Source organism: Entelurus aequoreus, linkage group LG02, assembly GCF_033978785.1.
Source record: "Entelurus aequoreus isolate RoL-2023_Sb linkage group LG02, RoL_Eaeq_v1.1, whole genome shotgun sequence".
Taxonomy (NCBI): domain Eukaryota; kingdom Metazoa; phylum Chordata; class Actinopteri; order Syngnathiformes; family Syngnathidae; genus Entelurus; species Entelurus aequoreus.
This window is the reverse complement of record NC_084732.1, coordinates 66651830-66671097: the sequence shown is the minus strand read 5'-3', so window position 1 is coordinate 66671097 and position 19268 is coordinate 66651830. Positions and strand designations below refer to the sequence as shown.

At 42.4% G+C, this 19268-nt stretch overlaps 1 protein-coding gene across 1 annotated transcript in view; it reads right to left on the bottom strand.

Annotated features, from left to right (window-relative positions):
• tmem276b (transmembrane protein 276b) overlaps positions 1-15514 on the bottom strand; it is a 43947-nt gene extending 28433 nt beyond the window's left edge. The window contains exon 1 of the mRNA XM_062030926.1: positions 14918-15514. Within this exon, the coding sequence (XP_061886910.1) occupies positions 14918-15296 (379 nt within the window). The 5' untranslated portion in view covers positions 15297-15514. The remainder of the gene's footprint in view (positions 1-14917) is intronic.
• Between the last annotated feature and the right edge of the window lie 3754 nt (positions 15515-19268).

The following is a 19268-nucleotide window of genomic DNA, read 5'->3' as shown; positions in this document are numbered from 1 at the left end:
AGTGAACTGCAGCAAGTTCCCCCGCTACGGGTCAAAATTAGTGCCGTTATTGAGATTTAACGCGTTATTATCGCGTTAACTTTGACAGCCCTAGTATGTATACATTTTTTTGAGCTTTTTTTAAAGATAATCATATCATCAAAGTAAATTATACGATTACATCATGGTCCCCCGTCGCCCCCGCCCCTACTGTTACAAGTATCTTGGCAGTCTAGGGGAAACCCTGCTGGGTCTTCTCAACAAGCACCTGGTGCTGCTGTGTGCACCTTCCCTCATCTAAAAGTGATAACAATAAAAACACACACAAATAAGTGACAAAAGAAAGTACATTTGTAGTTATTAACATATTTGTTTTGCTTTACTGATTTGCTTTCAAATGTGTCATGACCAAATATTCAAAGTATATTGAATAAGTATGCTGCAAATATTCATTGCAGTCCTGTGAAAAACACGGCACTTTGTTCTGAATGCAGATAAGCATCTGTAGATAATTAGGGGTGGCAATTTGAATAATGAATATCATGATATGAACAAAAGGCCGTATCTGTGACATGCTACATGTACTTTGAGTCAGCACGCGCTTATCCTGCTGAAAATGGGTTGGTCATTATTTTTGCTGTTGCATGTCTTTGTGACCCATTGACCTTTTTCCAACATGTTGTGTTTGTGTCAACGGACAGGTGGCAGATGTAGTGCTGTTTTTCCTTCCTGTTTACATTTTATTCCTGCTTGGGCGCAGTACAGTGAGTAAGCACATTGGCAGTTGCTGGTAGTGTTATGAAGATGTAAATATCGAGAGTAGACACTGCACATTTAAACCAAACATGGCTAACAAGCCCAAAGTAAATACAATGTTTGGGATGGGGTGCAGCACTGCTACTACACTGTATTTTGTGAAAACAGAGCTTTCTTTTTACTTTAACAACTAAAATAAAAACATGCCGGGGGGGTTTTAATACATAAGAAATAAAAAGCACCGCGGCTAAGTCTCCAAAGCGTGGGATTCTTTGTTTGGGCACATGATTCCGAAAAACGATACACAGGCAAACAGACTAGTTTGTTACATGCAATGTTTGGCCAGACAGGGAGAGAGTATGTTTGGTCGCAAGGTGTTGTATACAAAAATGATATATATATTAAAAAAAAGAATTATATATATATATATATATATATATATATATATATATATATATATATATATATATATATATATATATTCATACGTTAGGTCAGGAAAAACACAGAGGCTATTTCATCCCTACAAGCCTGTTTCGCAGGTTTCTCTGCTCGTCAGAGGATTTATATAAAATTGATGTATTATATATGCAAAACAGGCTTGTAGGGATGAAATAGCCTCTGTGTTTTTTCCTGGCCTAACGTATATTCCGCTCTACCCTATTGAGCACTGTATATATATATATATATATATATATATATATATATATATATATATATATATATATATATATATATATATATATATATATATATATATATATATGTATATATTTCTTTTAATATATATATATATATATACATAGTTGGGACGGCGTGGCGAAGTTGGGAGAGTGGCCATGCCAGCAATATGAGGGTTACTGGTTCAATCCCCACCTTCTATCATCCTAGTCACGTCCGTTGTGTCCTTGAGCAAGACACTTCACCCTTGCTCCTGATGGGTCCTGGTTAGCGCCTTGCATGGCATCTCCTGCCATCAGTGTGTGAATGTGTGTGTAAATGGGTCAATGTGGAAATAGTGTCAAAGCGCTTTGAGTTCCTTAAAAAAAGATAGAAAAGCGCTATATAAGTACAACCCATTTACCATTTATATATGTGTATATATATACAGTATAAATATATATATATATATAATTAATTTTATTTTTTTAGAAAACTTTGTTATTAGTAACAACCTTTCCGTTCTCTTTACATTGTGCCCTTTTGCTCCATGTTACTGGTTTGATTTGACCGGGCCAAAAAATATCAAATGCAAAGAACTTACAGTCTTACAGTCGTCTCTTGTCAAATCGCACATTGAAGTTGGCACATCACTGCATCGCAGTTGTTTTGGTTGTCAACATGTTTGGGGGTTTTAAGCAAAAATGTTGACAACCAAAACAACAAATACAAACGGCTAAATTAACTATAATTAATAATACTAGAGTAGTATTGGCCACTAGATGTGTCACACCGCGGTGAGGAGAATCTTGTCTTGGTTTTTTCTGTCTTGTGATTTGCATGTTTTATTTTGAAAAGCAACTCCTCTTGTTTCAGATCACGGGCCCTTCCTCTTGTGTCACCAGTCTGACGTCATCCCTGACCCTTTTGGAGTGATTTTCGGTTTTTCCCTTTTTGGAAACGTTTTTCGCTGTCTGTTTTTGTACCTCATAGTGATTGAATATTCTCTGCTCTGGAGGTTAGAGTTTTTCAAAATAAAAGCTTTATTTAAAACCCCCATCTCTGCATCTGAGTCCCTTCCTTTGTCCAAGCCTGACATTACAATCTGGCCAGTATGGACTCAGCAGAGAAAGGACAATTTTCCGCCGCCATCCAGGATCAGGAAACCCGCCTCTCACGCCAAGAGGATTTCCAGACGGCGATGGCCGAGCATATGGCCCGACTAACCACCCAGCTGCAGGAGATGGCCCTGCGACTTCCTCAATCCGCCGCATCGGCACCCGTACCTGCCCACCCACCGCCTACGTCATTCGCCGGGGCCGGAAGTAAATTGGCACCTCCAGCATCCTACTCAGGTGAAACAGGACAAAGCAAAGCATTCATGATAGACTGTTCAATCCATTTTGAATTTAATCCTCACGCCTTCCCCACTGAACGAGCGAAGATGGCCTTTATGATCTCCCACTTGACGGGTAGAGCCAAGGCCTGGGCTTCCGCCGAATGGGGCAGAGGTTCAGCCATCTGCAACTCACTCACAGATTTCCAGACGGCACTACGAATGACGTTTGATCCTGTCACCGATAACCGAGAGAAGGCACAGGAGTTGAGCAGACTGAGGCAAGGTCGAGACTCGGTTTGTGACTATGCCATCCGATTCCGCACGCTAGCGGCAGAGAGCGGGTGGAACTCCACTGCTCTTTATGACACTTTTTTGAAAGGACTGGCCGTACCTATTCAAGATCTACTTGTTCCACTAGACTTACCTGCTGGGTTGGACGAGCTCATTGCGCTCGCCATTCGTACCGACAACCGACTTACGCAGCTCAGACGACATCGGGGCGTACGAACCACCACTACGGGAGGAGCGGCACATTATCAGACGCAACACGGACCGGATTTCTACACTGCTTCATCCGAGTAAAGTCGCCCCAGCCCCCTGGCGGAAGGTGAGGATCCCATGCAGCTGGGGAGAGCGCGGCTGACACAGGAGGAACGCCAGAGACGACAGCTAGAAGGAAGGTGTTTCTACTGCGGGGAGCCGGGCCACCTCGTCGCCACCTGTCCAAAAAAACGACCCATCGGAGTGAGTCAACAAATTACTACTACTCCCATTAGGCGCACCCTCACCAGGATTCAGGTAAAACATCACACAGTCACAAACATTGGGGCGCTTATTGACTCACGGGCAGACGAGAGTTTGATGGACTGGTCTTTAGCTGCAAAATTAGGGATCAAATCTGAACCATTAGCTCGACCCATTAGAGCGAAAGCTCTTGATGGGAAGGAATTGTTTGCAATTACCCACGCCACAGAACCCATCTGCATATATATAAAAAACCATGAGAAAAAATGTGCACACACTTTGATTTTGGGACTACCATGGCTGATTCAACACAACCCCCAGATAGACTGGAGGACAGGTGAAATTAAAGCATGGGGAAATGACTGTATTAATGACTGTTTCAACTCAACCTGTTTTCTGCAAACCCCACCACAGAATCTGAGTACCCGGACCTGAACTCTGTACCCCCATGCTACCACCAGCTACGAGAAGTCTTCAGTAAAACCAAAGCCATGTCTCATCCTCCGCACCGTCCATACGACTGCGCCATTGACTTGATCTCAGGGTCCACCATACCCAAAGGTCGCCTGTATTCTGTTTCCGGTCCAGAGAGGGCGGCCATGAAGGAACGCCTAACAGCCTCATTAAAAGCGGGGCTGATCCGCCCCTCCTCATCACCAGCGGGTGCCGGATTCTTCTTTGTGGGCAAAAAGGATGGATCCTTGAGACCATGCATCGATTACAGTCCACTCAACGACATCACCATAAAGAACCAGTACCCCCTCCCTCTCATGACATCAGTATTCGACCAACTTCAACAAGCTAAGGTATTTACTAAACTCGATCTTCGTAATGCCTATCACTTGATCCGTATAAGGGAGGGGGATGAGTGGAAAACTGGATTTAATACTCCCAGTGGACACTATGAATATCTTGTCATGCCATTCGGACTCACAAACGCACCCGCCGTTTTTCAAACTATGATAAATGATGTAATCAGAGACTTCCTTGATCAATTTGTGTATGTACACCTAGATGACATTTTAATTTATTCACCAGACATTGAGACCCACCAAGTGCACATGACTAGGGTCCTTAAAAGACTATTGGAAAACCAGTTATATGTCAAAGCAGAAAAAAGTGAGTTTCATGTTAACACTATTTCTTTTTTGGGTTTTATAGTAGCTCCGGGAAGGGTCCAGATGGACCCGGCTAAGATTAGTGCAGTTACCGACTGGCCCACTCCTGATAGCCGTAAAAGGGTTCAGCAGTTCCTAGGGTTTGCTAACTTCTATAGGCGGTTTATAAGAGGGTTTAGCGCTATAGCGGCTCCTCTCCATGCCCTCACTTCCACTCAGGTACAATTCCGATGGACTCCAGAAGCTGAAAGTGCATTCCAGAACCTCAAACAGCGTTTCACTTCGGCTCCTATTCTCACCATGCCAGACCCGCAATGCCAGTTTGTGGTAGAGGTGGATGCCTCCAACGAAGGACTCGGAGCCGTCCTATCCCAACGGTCAGAGAAGGATGGCAAGTTGCATCCCTGTGCCTTCCTATCTAAACGTCTATCCAAAGCAGAGAGGAACTATGACGTCGACAACCGTGAGCTGTTGGCGGTTAAACTCGCCCTTGAAGAGTGGAGACACTGGCTTGAGGGGGCCGATCTTCCGTTCATTTTCTGGACAGACCATAAAAATCTAGAGTACATAAAGAAGGCTAAAAGACTCAATTCTCGCCAGGCCAGGTGGGCACTCTTTTTTAACCGCTTCTTTTTCTCTCTCTCTTACAGGCCGGGGTCCCAAAACGTCAAGCCATACATCCTTTCTCGACGCTTCGACCCCGAGCTTGTTGCCAAGGAACCAGAATCTATCCTTCCACTGTCCCGTGTGGTTGGAGTTGTTACCTGGCAAATAGAAGATAAGGTGAAGCAGACAAATGGTGGAACCCCGCCACCTAGTGGGTGCCCAGGTAATCGCTTGTTTGTTCCGACTGGGTTGCGCTCACAGGTGATCCATTGGGCTCACACCTCCCTGCTTTCATGCCACCCGGGAGTTCGGAGAACGATGTTCGCCATCTCCCGGCGATTTTGGTGGCCATCCATGGAGCCGGAGGTTCGGGAGTATGTGGAGGCATGTTCGGTCTGCGCCCGGAACAAGACATCATCCGGGTCTCGTATGGGTCTATTGCAGCCCCTACCTATTCCCTCCAGACCGTGGTCCGACATCTCCATGGACTTCGTCACGGGGCTCCCGGTCTCTCAAGGTAACACCACCATCCTAACAGTGGTGGACCGTTTCACCAAAATGGTGAGATTCATTGCCTTGCCTAAGCTGCCCTCCGCCAAGGAGACGGCAGAAATCATGATGGACAATGTGTTCAAGATTCACGGCTTCCGGAAAGACATTGTCTCTGACCGGGGGCCCCAGTTTGTATCACGGTTTTGGAGGGATTTCTGCAGACTCATAGGAGCTAAGGCCAGCCTGACCTCAGGCTATCACCCGGAGGCCAACGGCCAGACCGAACGCCTCAACCAGCTACTGGAAACCAACCTCCGGTGCCTGGTGTCCCAGAATCCTTCTACATGGAGCAAACACCTGGTCTGGGTTGAGTATGCACACAATTCACTACCTACATCGGCCACAGGGTTCTCTCCGTTCAAAAGTGCTTATGGTTTCCAACCTCCAGTCTTTCCAGACAATGAGCCGGAAGTATCGGTCCCCTCGGCACATGCCCTGGTCCGACGTTGCCGACGCATCTGGGCAGCAGCTCGTCAGGTGCTTATCCGACAAAGAGACCGGATGAAGAAGACAGCAGATCGCAAGAGGAGACCCGCTCCTGCATATCAGCCAGGGCATAGAGTATGGCTCTCGACCAAAGACATGTGGCTCAAAGTACCGTCCAAAAAGTTAGCACCACCATTCATAGGTCCGTACCCTATCACCAGAGTCATCGGACCCTCTGCTGTACGACTCCGTCTGCCCCGGTCCCTGCGTGTATACCCAACCTTCCACGTCAGTCGAGTGAAACCCGTTAAAGTAAGCCCGCTGGTTCCAGCCACCACGTCCCCTCCACCACCCGAGATGATTGAGGGCGGTCCTGTTTACAAAGTAAAGAAGTTGTTAGCAGTTCGCAGCAGGGGCCGGGGCAGACAGTACCTGGTGGAATGGGAAGGGTACGGACCGGAGGAGAGACAGTGGGTGCCTTCTCTGCATATAGAGGACTCCACCCTCATTGAGGATTTCCATAGAGACCATCCCGGACAATCTGGGCCGTCAGGTGTCAGCCCTAAAGGGAGGGGTACTGTCAGACCGCGGTGAGGAGAGTCTTGTCTTGGTTTTTTCTGTCTTGTGATTTGCATGTTTTATTTTGAAAAGCAACTCCTCTTGTTTCAGATCACGGGCCCTTCCTCTTGTGTCACCAGTCTGACGTCATCCCTGACCCTTGATTGTTTCCACCTGTTTCCCATTACCCTCATGTTCCATATAAGCCCATGCCTCCCCTTGTTCTGTGCCAGATTGTCTCGAACTTTCGTGCCTGTCTTGCGTCCACGTCCACGTTCATGTTCATGCCTTGTCTCGTCCCACGACTAAGTCCGTGTATCCACTATTGTTCAAGCTGTAATTTTGAGTTAACTTTTTCCTCCCTCTGAGCGACTTTTGTTATTTAGCCTTTTTCAACCGCAGTGGTGAGTTATAATTTTTTCCTTAATGATCTTCCTTCCTCAAAGTTTTTGAGTGATTTTTTGTTTATATTTATTAGAATAAGATTTAGTGTAGTAAGTTTGATAGTCCTTATTTTCTTCCTCCTGTTGGAGCGCTTTTTGTTAAAAGTTTTTATAGCAGATCCGGTGCTAATTATAATTCGTCTTATTTTTTGTAATTCCTCCTTTTGGAGTGATTTTCGGTTTTTCCCTTTTTGGAAACGTTTTTCGCTATCTGTTTTTGTACCTCATAGTGATTGAATATTCTCTGCTCTGGAGGTTAGAGTTTTTCAAAATAAAAGCTTTATATAGAACCCCCATCCCTGCATCTGAGTCCCTTCCTTTGTCCAAGCCTGACAAGATGAGACTAAACCAATAAGTATTATGGCCATTGATTGCTTGGCCTCAGGCAGCATTACTATATTGGATCAAATGGGTGTAAAAGGTGACTATGTGGTTGAGATAAGATTTATCACTCTCTCAAGGGAGCCACATCTTGAAGAGTCGTTCCTTTGCAATAGCCGTTCAAAAGACTGGCTCGTTGCTATATTTCTTTTTTAAGAGTTTTTTATGAAGTTACTCGTTTTTTTTAAGGAAAAAACCTTGGTAGAATTTAGTTAAGAACCCGTGGTCTAGAGCAGTGTTTCTCAAGTATATGGCCAGGGCCCATTTTTGGGCCGTAAAAGCCCCATAGAGGGCCGCCAAAAAATATCTGTTTCTCAGCTCTGGTCTGGATGGGCCGCAGCAGCACTCAGTTGTAGTACACTTTTCCACCACTAGTGGCAGTAATGACAATATCATCCATCCATCCATTTCTACCGCTTGTCCCTTTTGGGGTAGCGGGGGTGCTGGAGCCTTTCCCAGCTACACATGGGCGGAAGGCGGGGTACACCCTGGACAAGTCGCCACCTCATCGCAGGGCCAACACAGATATCAAACAAATCGAAAAAGTTTGGAACTAAAGTAATTGAGAAGTTTCTTTAGCGCAATAATTATGACTGGCTCTGTACCGAGGATGTCGTTGTGGCTTGTGCAGCCCTTTGAGACACTTGTGATTTAGGGCTATATAAATAAACATTGATTGATTGATTGATTGACTAAATTGGTGAAGAGCCCCGCCACCCGGCGGAGGAAACTCATTTCGGCCGCTTGTACCCGTGATCTTGTCCTTTCGGTCATAACCCAAAGCTCATGACCATAGGTGAGGATGGGAACGTAGATCGTAAATTGAGAGCTTTGCCTTCCGGCTCAGCTCCTTCTTCACCACAACGGATCGATACAGCGTCCGCATTACTGAAGACGCCGCACCGATCCGCCTGTCGATCTCACGATCCACTCTTCCCTCACTCGTGAACAAGACTCCGAGGTACTTGAACTCCTCCACTTGGGGCAGGGTCTCCTCCACAACCCGGAGATGGCACTCCACCCTTTTCCGGGCGAGAACCATGGATTCGGACTTGGAGGTGCTGATTCTCATCCCAGTCGCTTCACACTCAGCTGCGAACCGATCCAGCGAGAGCTGAAGATCCTGGCCAGATGAAGCCATCAGCACCACATCATCTGCAAAAAGCAGAGACCTAATCCTGCAGCCACCAAACCAGATCCCCTCAACGCCTTGACTGCGCCTAGAAATTCTGTCCATAAAAGTTATGAACAGAATCGGTGACAAAGGGCAGCCTTGGCGGAGTCCAACTCTCACTGGAAACGTGTCCAGTGAGGACATTAAGAAACATATTCATTATAAATATAAATGTTGTTTATTTTTACTAGCACAACATAATTGTATGTACATTTATTTTATTAGTTAGTTTTGAGTCCATTCTTATGCAGTATATTTGGTTAGTAGTTATTTTCCTAATCAGCCTGACCTAGGACTAAGATTTAAGTGTTACATAAATAAAAATCTTTGTGATTAACATATGGATTCATATCATTCGATAAGTTAGATATAATTATTGAATATGATTAAAATCAAGAGTAAGATTACTAACTTAGTGTTAATATTTGAGTGGAAAAGTTGGGCTCCGAGGTCAAAAATGTTAAGAACTCCTGGTCTCGAGGACTCTTGCAATGTTAAAAAATGTGGTTCACAGAAGGTCATTAAAAGTTGTTTATGCCCTAGCACGGGGGGGGTCAGCAACTACATGCGGCTCTTTAGCGGCGCCCCGGTGGCTCCATGGAGCTTTTTTCAAAAATGTATGGAAATGGAAAAAAAGGAGGTGAAAAATGTTTAATATGGTTTCTTAAGGAGGACAAACACGACACAAACCTTCCTAATTGTTAGAAAGCCCACTGTCTAATATGTATGTGCTTCACTAATGAGAGTATTTGGTGAGCGCCGTTTTGTCCTACTAATTTCAACAGGCCTGAACTCACCGTTGTGTGGACTGTGACTCAACAGTCTGTTTAAATGTACAACTTTCTCCGACGCTGCCACAGAAAAGTATGTGTTTTATGCCAGTACTTATTTGTCTCATTTTGTCCACCAAACATTTTATGCTGTGTGTGAATGCACAAAGGTGAGCTTTGTTGATGTTATTGACTTGTTTGGAGTGCTAATCAGGCGTATATGGTCACTGCATGACTGCAAGCTAATCCATGCTAACATGCTATTTAGGCTAGCTGTGTTTACGTATTGCATGCCTAGTTTGTAGGTATATTTGAGCTCATTTATTTTCCTTTACTTATGTCCTCTGTGTATTTAGTTTATTTTTGTTTCATGACACATTAACCGTATGTAATATTGGCTGCATTTATGATAGTTGTTTGCGTGCCATGTTGTTCCAGACCATAGCAAACGTTACCCAGCTTGCAAAGATTGTAATAAATCCATTAGAATAAGACAGCCTGCCGTTTCCTTCAACTTGAACACACACATCTTTACCTTTGGCCATTCTAAGACAGTCATTTCCAGGAGTTATCTCACCCTCTGAGAAGTTTTACTCATGTTTTCCAATGTTGTAAAAATGTGTAGAATCATTGTGTGATGTAATTATGTAAAAATGTGTACACATATTACATTTCAACATTTCTTTCAACGAATATTTGCAACACATAAAAAAATATCTGCAACACATATTCACTTTAATAGTAGGCTAATATAGCTAATTAGCCACTTACATCATGTGTTGCCATCATTATAACACTTAAATAAGTATTTGAATTTTTTGCAGCTCCAGACCGATTACTTTTTTGTATTTGGACTTAGACTTAGACTAAGACTTCCTTTTATTGTCATTCAAATTGAACTTTACAGTACAGATAAGAACACCATTTTGTTTGTATGGACTGGACTCTCACTCTTATGTTAGATCCACTATGGACTGGACTCTCACAATATTATGTCATACCCACTTGACATTCATTGCTTTCGGTCTCCCCTAGAGGGAGGGGGGGTCACCCACATATGCGGTCTTCTCCAAGGTTTCTCATAGTCATCCATGTCGACGTCTCACTGGGGTGAGTTTTTCCTTGCCCTTATGTGGGCTCTGAGACACTTGTGATTTAGGGCTATATAAATAAACATTGATTGATTGATTGATTGATGATGTTGCATTAGCTCGTTGTAGTGCAGGATAAAAGAGCAATAAGGTGCACATATAAATAAATAGATTACTGTACAGATAAATATATTGCACTTTTGCATATGCATCCACGTTTATGGATGTATGTTATATTGTCTTTATATTCCAGCGAGTGAATCCGTTTTTGGGGGATTATGATGCGTTCAAGAGTCTTATGGCCTGAGGGAAGAAGCTGTTACAGAACCTGGAGGTTAGGCTACGGAGGCTGCGGAACCTCTTTCTAGATGTGTGGTAGATTTGTGGTCCAATATGGCTCTTTCAGCATTTTGGGTTGCCGACCCCTGCCCTAGCTATTTAAATATTTGATTTCTAATAAATAATTCGTACTTCGGGAAATTAATTCACTTGAGTCAGGCACAGAACCAATTAACAGCAATAAACAAGGGTCTTAAAGGCCTACTGAAATGAGATTTTCTTATTTAAACGGGGATAGCAGATCCATTCTATGTGTCATACTTGATCATTTTGCGATATTGCCATATTTTTGCTGAAAGGATTTAGTAGAGAACATCGACGATAAAGTTTGCAACTTTTGGTCGCTGATAAAAAAAGCCTTGCCTGTACCGGAAGCAGTGTTGGGACTAACACGTTACTAAGTAACGCGTTACTGTAACGCCGTTAGTTTCTGCGGTAACTAGTAATCTAACGCGTTATTTTTTTATATACAGTAACTCAGTTACCGTTACTGCATGATGCGTTACTGCGTTATTTTACGTTATTTGTATGTAGTATCGGCTAGAAACTGAAGATCTGAGTGTGTTTTATTGGAGCACTCCGGTGGAAAAGAAGAGGCGTGCTTTCCCCCACCCACAGAAAGCACGCCTCCCCGCAGGGGAGACGTTCCTCCAGAGCCGTACTTCGGGTCTAACAACCTTCACTTTACCCGGAAGAGGGTCTTTACAGCTGAGGGTGAATGACGAGCCCGGCGGTTTGTTGCAACTTTGTGACTTTATTGCACGCAGCCATCCACCAAGCTAGAGCACCTACACACACTCACTGTCGCCGCTCCCTCACCTCTCTCGCCCACTCACTCACTGACGTCACTCACCTCTCATGCTGTCATATCTTAAAGGACCACACACACACACACACACACACACACACACACACACACATACGCTACTCTCATAACAACTAACAAAACATCATGGCGAAGCCAGAAGTCAAGTTTTTTAACATGGAGACATTCTCAATACTTTTCTTTTGTCGAGCACAAAGAAAATAACATTTTAGTTAAATGTAAGTTGTGTCTTGGATCAAAGATCCTATCTACTTAGAGTTCAAGTTAAAGTTCCGTTATGTTGCAGCTATTTAAAATAGTTTTGTCAATTTTTTCTGGCCTGAAATAAATTGGCCCTTTGAAACATATCTTTGTCTTTGTGTGTTGTATGTAGACCACATTGCTTTCTGAGTTCAGTGATGCAAATGCATGTCAAGTTGATCAACAGATTGTATTATTCTCCAGTGCAATAACAGTACTGAAATGAAGGCTAAAAGGGCATTAATGGGAGCCTTAAAAAAAGGGGGGGAAAAAGAAGTAACTAAATAGTTACTTTTCACAGTAACGCATTACTTTTTGGTGTAAGTAACTGAGTTAGTAACTGAGTTACTTTTGAAATAAAGTAACTAGTAATTGTAACTAGTTACTGGTTTTCAGTAACTAACCCAACACTGACCGGAAGTAGCGTGACGTCACAGGTTGTGGAGCGCCTCACATCTGCACATTGTTTACAATCATGGCCAGGATGAAAGATTTGTGGATGAGGAAAGTGAGAATGAAGGACTAGAGGGCAGTGGAAGCGATTCAGATAGGGAAGATGCTGTGAGAGGCGGGTGGGACCTGATATTCAGCTGGGCATGACTAAAACAGTAAATAAACACAAGACATATATATACTCTATTAGCCACAACACAACCAGACTTATATTTAATATGCCACAAATTAATACCGCATAACAAACACCTCCCCCCTCCCGTCTATATAACCCGCCAATACAAATCAAACACCCGCACAACACACTCAATCCCACAGCCCAAAGTACCGTTCACCTCCGCAAAGTTCATACAGCACATATATTTCCCCAAAGTTACGTACGTGACATGCACATAGCGGCACGCATGTACGGGCAAGCGATCAAATGTTTGGAAGCCGCAGCTGCGTACTCACGGTACCGCGTATCCAACTCAAAGTCCTCCTGGTAAGAGTCTCTGTTGTCCCATCTCCACAAGCATGCGTATCCAACTCAAAGTCCTCCTGGTAAGAGTCTCTGTTGTCCCAGTTCTCCACAGGCCAATGGTAAAGCTTGACTGTCATCGTTCGGGAATGTAAACAATGAAACACCGGCTACGACGTAGCCGCTACGTGTTTGTGTTGCTGCAGTCGGCCGCTAATACACCGCTTCCCACCTACAGCTTTCTTCTTTGCTATCTCCATTGTTCATTAAACAAATTGCAAAAGATTCACCAACACAGATGTCCAGAATACTGTGGAATTTTGCGATGAAAACAGACGACTTAATAGCTGGCAACAATGGTGTCCGAAAATGTCCGCTACAATCCGTGACGTCACGCGCAAACGTTATCATACCGAGACGTTTTCAGAAGGATATTTCGCTGGAAATTTAAAATTGCACTTTACTAATCTAACACGGCCGTATTGGCATGTGATGCAATGTTAAGATTTCATCATTGATATATAAACTATCAGACTGCGTGGTCGGTAGTAGTGGGTTTCAGTAGGCCTTTAATAAACAATGTTTGTAAAAAAAAAAACAAGTCCTCATATACTTGCTTTCACAGGCGCCGATCACAATGCCGAGCACCCACGTGGGATTGATGGCAACTTTCAAACTTAAGTAATTAAGTAATTTTTTTTAAATTAATCTTGATGTTGTTAATTTTGTGGCCAGTTTGGTTTGTTTTACATTATTAAAAAGTCACAAATCATACAGTCTACAATTAACAAAGCTTAACCAATATTTTCATTGTAAAGCATGACTAACGCAATCATTTTGACTTTGAACACACTGAACACGAGCGAATGAAGGGCATAAGGGTGGAAGTATAAACAATGCCAACACTGTCATAAATATGTGCCATATAGTGAAACCACACTAAACAACAACGACAAACACATTTTGGAAGAATAGTTTAGTTGCACTGCAACACAACATAAACACTACAGAACAAATTCCCAGAATTCCCTGCAGCACCAACTCTTCCGGGACTTACAATATAAACAAACGCCATTAGTGGATCTACACCTAACATCCACTGTAATGATACCAACTACGATAGAGTATATAGTTGTTACTACTATGATTACATCGATGTTTTTTAACATCACAAAATCTTCTTTCGTTTTTTTTTAAATGTACATTATGTTTATAAACTCAGGAAATATGTCCCTGGACACATGACAACTTTGAATATGACAAGTGTATGATCCTGTAACTACTTGGCATCGGATCGATAGCCAAATTTGTGGTATCATCCAAAACTAATGTAAAGTATCAAACAACAGAAGAATAGGTGATTATTACATTTTAACAGAAGTGTAGATGTTGAAATAGAAAGTAAGCAGATATTAACAGTAAATTAACAAGTAGATGAATAATTCATTTTCTACCACTTGTCCTTAATAATTTTGACAACATAATAGAATGATAAATGACACAATATGTTAGTCAGCAGACTAATTAGGAGTCTTTGTTTGTTTACTTAGTACTAAAAGACAAGTTGTCTATATTTGTTCACTGTTTTATTTTAGGACAAAATTGCAATAAGAAACATGTTTAATGTACCGTAAGATTCTTTTTGTTAAAATGAAGCCAATAATGACATTTTTTGTGGTCCCCTTTAATTAGAAAAGTACCGAAAAGTACCGAAATACTTTTGGTACCGGTACCAAAATATTGGGGACAACACTAATACACACCCACTGGCAGAATGGTAGATCGGCGCCTATGATTGCTTTCATGTGCTGCTTGCAATATGATTATTTGCAGTCTGTGCACATTTTTAAAAATGATAATCACTAGCCTTAATGACTAATACACAAATGATGGTCTGGAGGTGACATGAAGAGCAGGCCTGGCCATGCTTTTGTGTTGTTGTCAGGCTAGAAGGTGTGAGCTTCAGGGCCTGTCGGACAACACAAGCTCGGCTCACCTTTACCTTTGTAAATAAGGTCCTCCGTCTCCAGGTCGAATCCCTCCCGGTGACACTTCCTCCAAAGGCCCGACACGGTGGAGTTAAACTGCCGACTGCAGTGGGACTCCATCGCGGAGGCTGCCGCCACGAAGTGCCGCTTCCCCCTGAGGAGAGGCCGGGCCTCCGCGGTCTCCCTAGGAGGCATCTGGAGAGGGAGGTTGTGGTTGGAGATGTAGATGTAGCCCGGGTCGTTGCGTTTGTTGGCGTAGTTTTTACACCTCTCCCGGTGTCTCCTTGCGTCCGTCTCGTACCAATAGTCGGTACAAATAGCCATGGCGAGCAGCCCCAGCGCACAGAACGCCAGGAAGAGCCCTCCGCTGGTTAACATTTTCATAGCGGCCATCTTCCCCGCTCGACGGAGGCAGGCGAGAAGCTTCTTCCCGGTGGTCGTGTGGGGGGGCTGCCGTGCGGCGAGTCACAGGCTCACGCCGTGCTGCCCCTGGAGCATTGCGGTCCTTGTACGGACAGGATGTCGCGGCGTGTTGTAGTGCGTCCGCGCCGAATGCAATGTTGTTGTTGTCACCATCTGTTGTGGTCCAGGAGGAGGAGGAGGAGGAGGAGGAGGAGGATGGATGGCGACCAGCGCTGTGAGGAGGCTGAGCCAAGGAGGTGCAGTACCGCTTCTCTCCTGCAGGGCGCTGTGAGGAGATGGGGAGCAGACAGGAGAGGTATTTTTTTTGTCTTGTTTTGGGTTAAACTTTTTTTTATTGAACAAACTATACACATAAACAGCATATATGGCCATACACAAACAAACTAAGTCACTTCCGATATTAAATCCCACGACATGGTGAATTTGCCATCATCTGAAATGATACACAAAGCAAACTATAATCTGCTATATATACAACAATTATTCTCAACAAAAGGGGAGAAATATAATCTTGGAGAAAAATGTAATTTATAGTTTTTTCCAATTGCTTACACACTGAATTTTACATTTTCACACAGTAAACACAAGTCTACACCCAGTAAACAAAACCACTGCGCAGATTTGCCTAATATTAGGCATAGACTCTGCTTCACAGTTTTTACGAAATATTACACACACCTTCCCTTCTTGCACACATATAAGGATTGTGATACACACATTTTCACACTTTACACACACACTAGGATTGTGATACACACATCTTTATCTCCGCCCTGCGATGAGGTGGCGACTTGTCCAGGGTGTACCCCGCCTTCCGCCCGATTGCAGCTGAGATAGGCTCCAGCGCCCCCCGCGACCCCGAAGGGAATAAGCGGTAGAAAATGGATGGATGGATCTTTATCTCCAGATTTTTTTTCAAACCTTGCTGTTGCCTAAATCTGCACATGTAGCCTATACCAGTGTTTTTCAACCACTGTGCCGCGGTACCGTGAGATATTGTTTGGTGTGCCGTGGGAAATTATGTAATTTCACCTAATTGGGTTAAAAATATTATTTGCAAACCAGAAACTATTGTCTGTGCTGTCAGGAGCTCGGCAGAGTAACTGTGTAATACTCTTCTATATCAGTAGGTGGCAGCAGGTAGCTGATTGCTTTGTAGACATCAGGAACATGATTTGTCGTGATCACAATATGCAGACCAGCGTGCAGGTAAAAATGTATTTAATGCTTAAACCAAAAATAAACAAAAGGCATTGAAGCTTAGGGATGGCTATGCAAAATGAAACTAAAACTGAACTGGCTGCAAAGTAAACAAAAACAAAATGATGGACGACAGCAAAGACTTACAGCGCGTGGAGCAGACGGCGTCCACAAAGTACATTCGTACATGACATGACAATCAACAAAATAGGAGCGCCAGACAAGAACTAAAACACTATACACAGGAAAACACCAAAATACTCAAAATAAATCTGGTTGTGACAGTACACCTACTTTGAGACGAACTATAGTGATGCATGGTTGTTTATGGTTTGAATTAATATCCAACAGTTGCGAGAAGGATTTTTTACTGTCAATATTGGCTGCTGAGTTACATTTTTTAATGTTTTCTGTTGGTGGTGTGCTTCTGGATTTTTTCAAAGAAAAAATGTGCCTCGGCTCAGAAAAAGGTTGAAAAACACTGGCCTATACTCAATGCTGTCCTATTTATTTATCTCCAGATTTTTTTCAAACCTTTTTATTTGTCTCAGATTTTAATTTGTACTGCATGTTGACTACTGTGATATGTTACTTTACCTGACTGTGGTAAAAATACATATTTTCAGTTTGCAGCATCGTTGTTGAGCACTTCTTGAATAGTTTGCAGGATATGTTTACTTTCTCTTTAGGTCCTTACGTATAGGCCCACTTCAAAGTAAACAATGACGATTGCTATGGATTTGCCAATATATTTTGTCAAGTTACATTAATCATTCATCACATATGCTAAAAAGGTCGAGTAAAATGCCCCAAACATGTAATTTCTTATAGTAAAATAGGAGTTTTTACAAATGTGTTTTGTATTCATCACTGTTCTGGGTAACTCACTCCAATATCCATATATTTATCTGTACATTAATTTATTTTTTATATGTGCACCTTATTGCTCTCTTATCCTGCACTACCATGAGCTAATGCTTATCTGTACTGTAAAGATCAAATTTGAATGACAATAAAAGGAAGTCTCTCTCTATTTTCTAGATCATCTTACTCATCTCACCAGTGACGTGCGGTGAGGTTCATGGCTGGTGAGGCACTGACTTCATCACAGTCTGATTTACAAACATATAAACCCTAAAGAGTATCTTATTCACCATTTGATTGGCAGCAGTTAACGGGTTATGTTTAAAAGGTCATACCAGCATTCTTCCCTGCTTGGCACTCAGCATCAAGGGTTGGAATTGGGGGTTAAATCACCAAAAATGATTCCCGGGCCTGGTGCCGCTGCTGCCCACTGATCCCCTCACCTCCCAGGGGGTGAGCAAGGGGATGGGTCAAATGCAGAGGACAAATTTCACCACACCTAGTGTGTGTGACAATCATTGGTACTTTAACTTAACTTTAACTTTACACATACAAACTGTAGCACACAAAAAAGCACTTTAATAAAAAAAACGTTATTATGGTCTTACCTTTACTTATAAATGAAGTCCATGCGCCGCTCCTTTTGAACAAAAGCATTGATAATTTGTTTATAGAAGTATTCATTATCTTTCTTCAGTTTTAAAAGTCTCTCTGTCTCGATGGAGATCTTCCTTTATTTATTACCTCCTGCTTCGATTGAAAGTCCAGTTTAGAAAACTGTTTTATTTTAGATATGTACTCCTCCATGTTAGAAGTTCAGGCGAGACGAAAAAATAAACGATCGCTGCTAACTGTTGCTGCTTGTTGTCACTTCTTCTGCAGCCGAGTAGTCGCAAGAATGATATCTGGGATCACTACCGCCCTCTACCACCAGGAGGCGGGATTACTGCGAGCCTCACCCAGTGCGTCTTCGCAGCCGTTTTATGATTGCTCAGCACAAGAAATATGTTACACACATACAGTAGTTGATTAAATACACTGTACATTATATACCTCAGCTAACTAAACTATGGAAATGTATAATATAATCCATATAGCATTACATTGCGCAATCCATGGTGAGGCTCAACTGGCTGGTGACTCACCGCAAGTCTCTTCTCAGTATTTGAACGGCAAATGTGAAAATTCAGCGATTTTGAATAAAAATATTCTAAAACTGGTGAAGTTAAATGGAAAATAACTTTATAGTATGATCACTGGATACATATAACAATTTAATTATTTTTTTTCTTTTTACATTTTTTTTCTTTCCATGATGGCACGTGAGGCCCCGCCTCACCTGCCTCCCCTGACTGCACGTCACCTAACTTACTTCACCAATTATTATTTATTTATTTTTATTGTTATTACTTATGGAGTATATTGTGAATCAATTGAGAACAGGAAGTGAACAAAAGTTTTATCAACTGCTATGTAAAGGAAAAAGGTTGGGATTAAATAAACTCTGCTTCTTCCTACTCCTTTTCAAACATGTTGAATAGAGAAACTGGAAATTGTGATGTATCATGTTGTATGCATGCATGTTCCAAATAAACTCAAACTCAATATAGCTCAATATTACAGATATTCATTAGATTGAGCAATCAAAATCTTTCTACAAAGTAAAATACATAAAGTGAAGAAAAAGACATCAAACAAAGATACAAAATAAAGGAAAAATAATAATGAACTGAATGAAAACACAAAAAACCTTGGGTTTATTTAAACAATTTGAATTCCTCCAATGAAGACAATGATTTAAGGGTTTTTCTATTTTTAACCATTTTCCAAGATTTTGTTAACAATAAAATTGTGTTATCCCTATACTAATATTTTGGT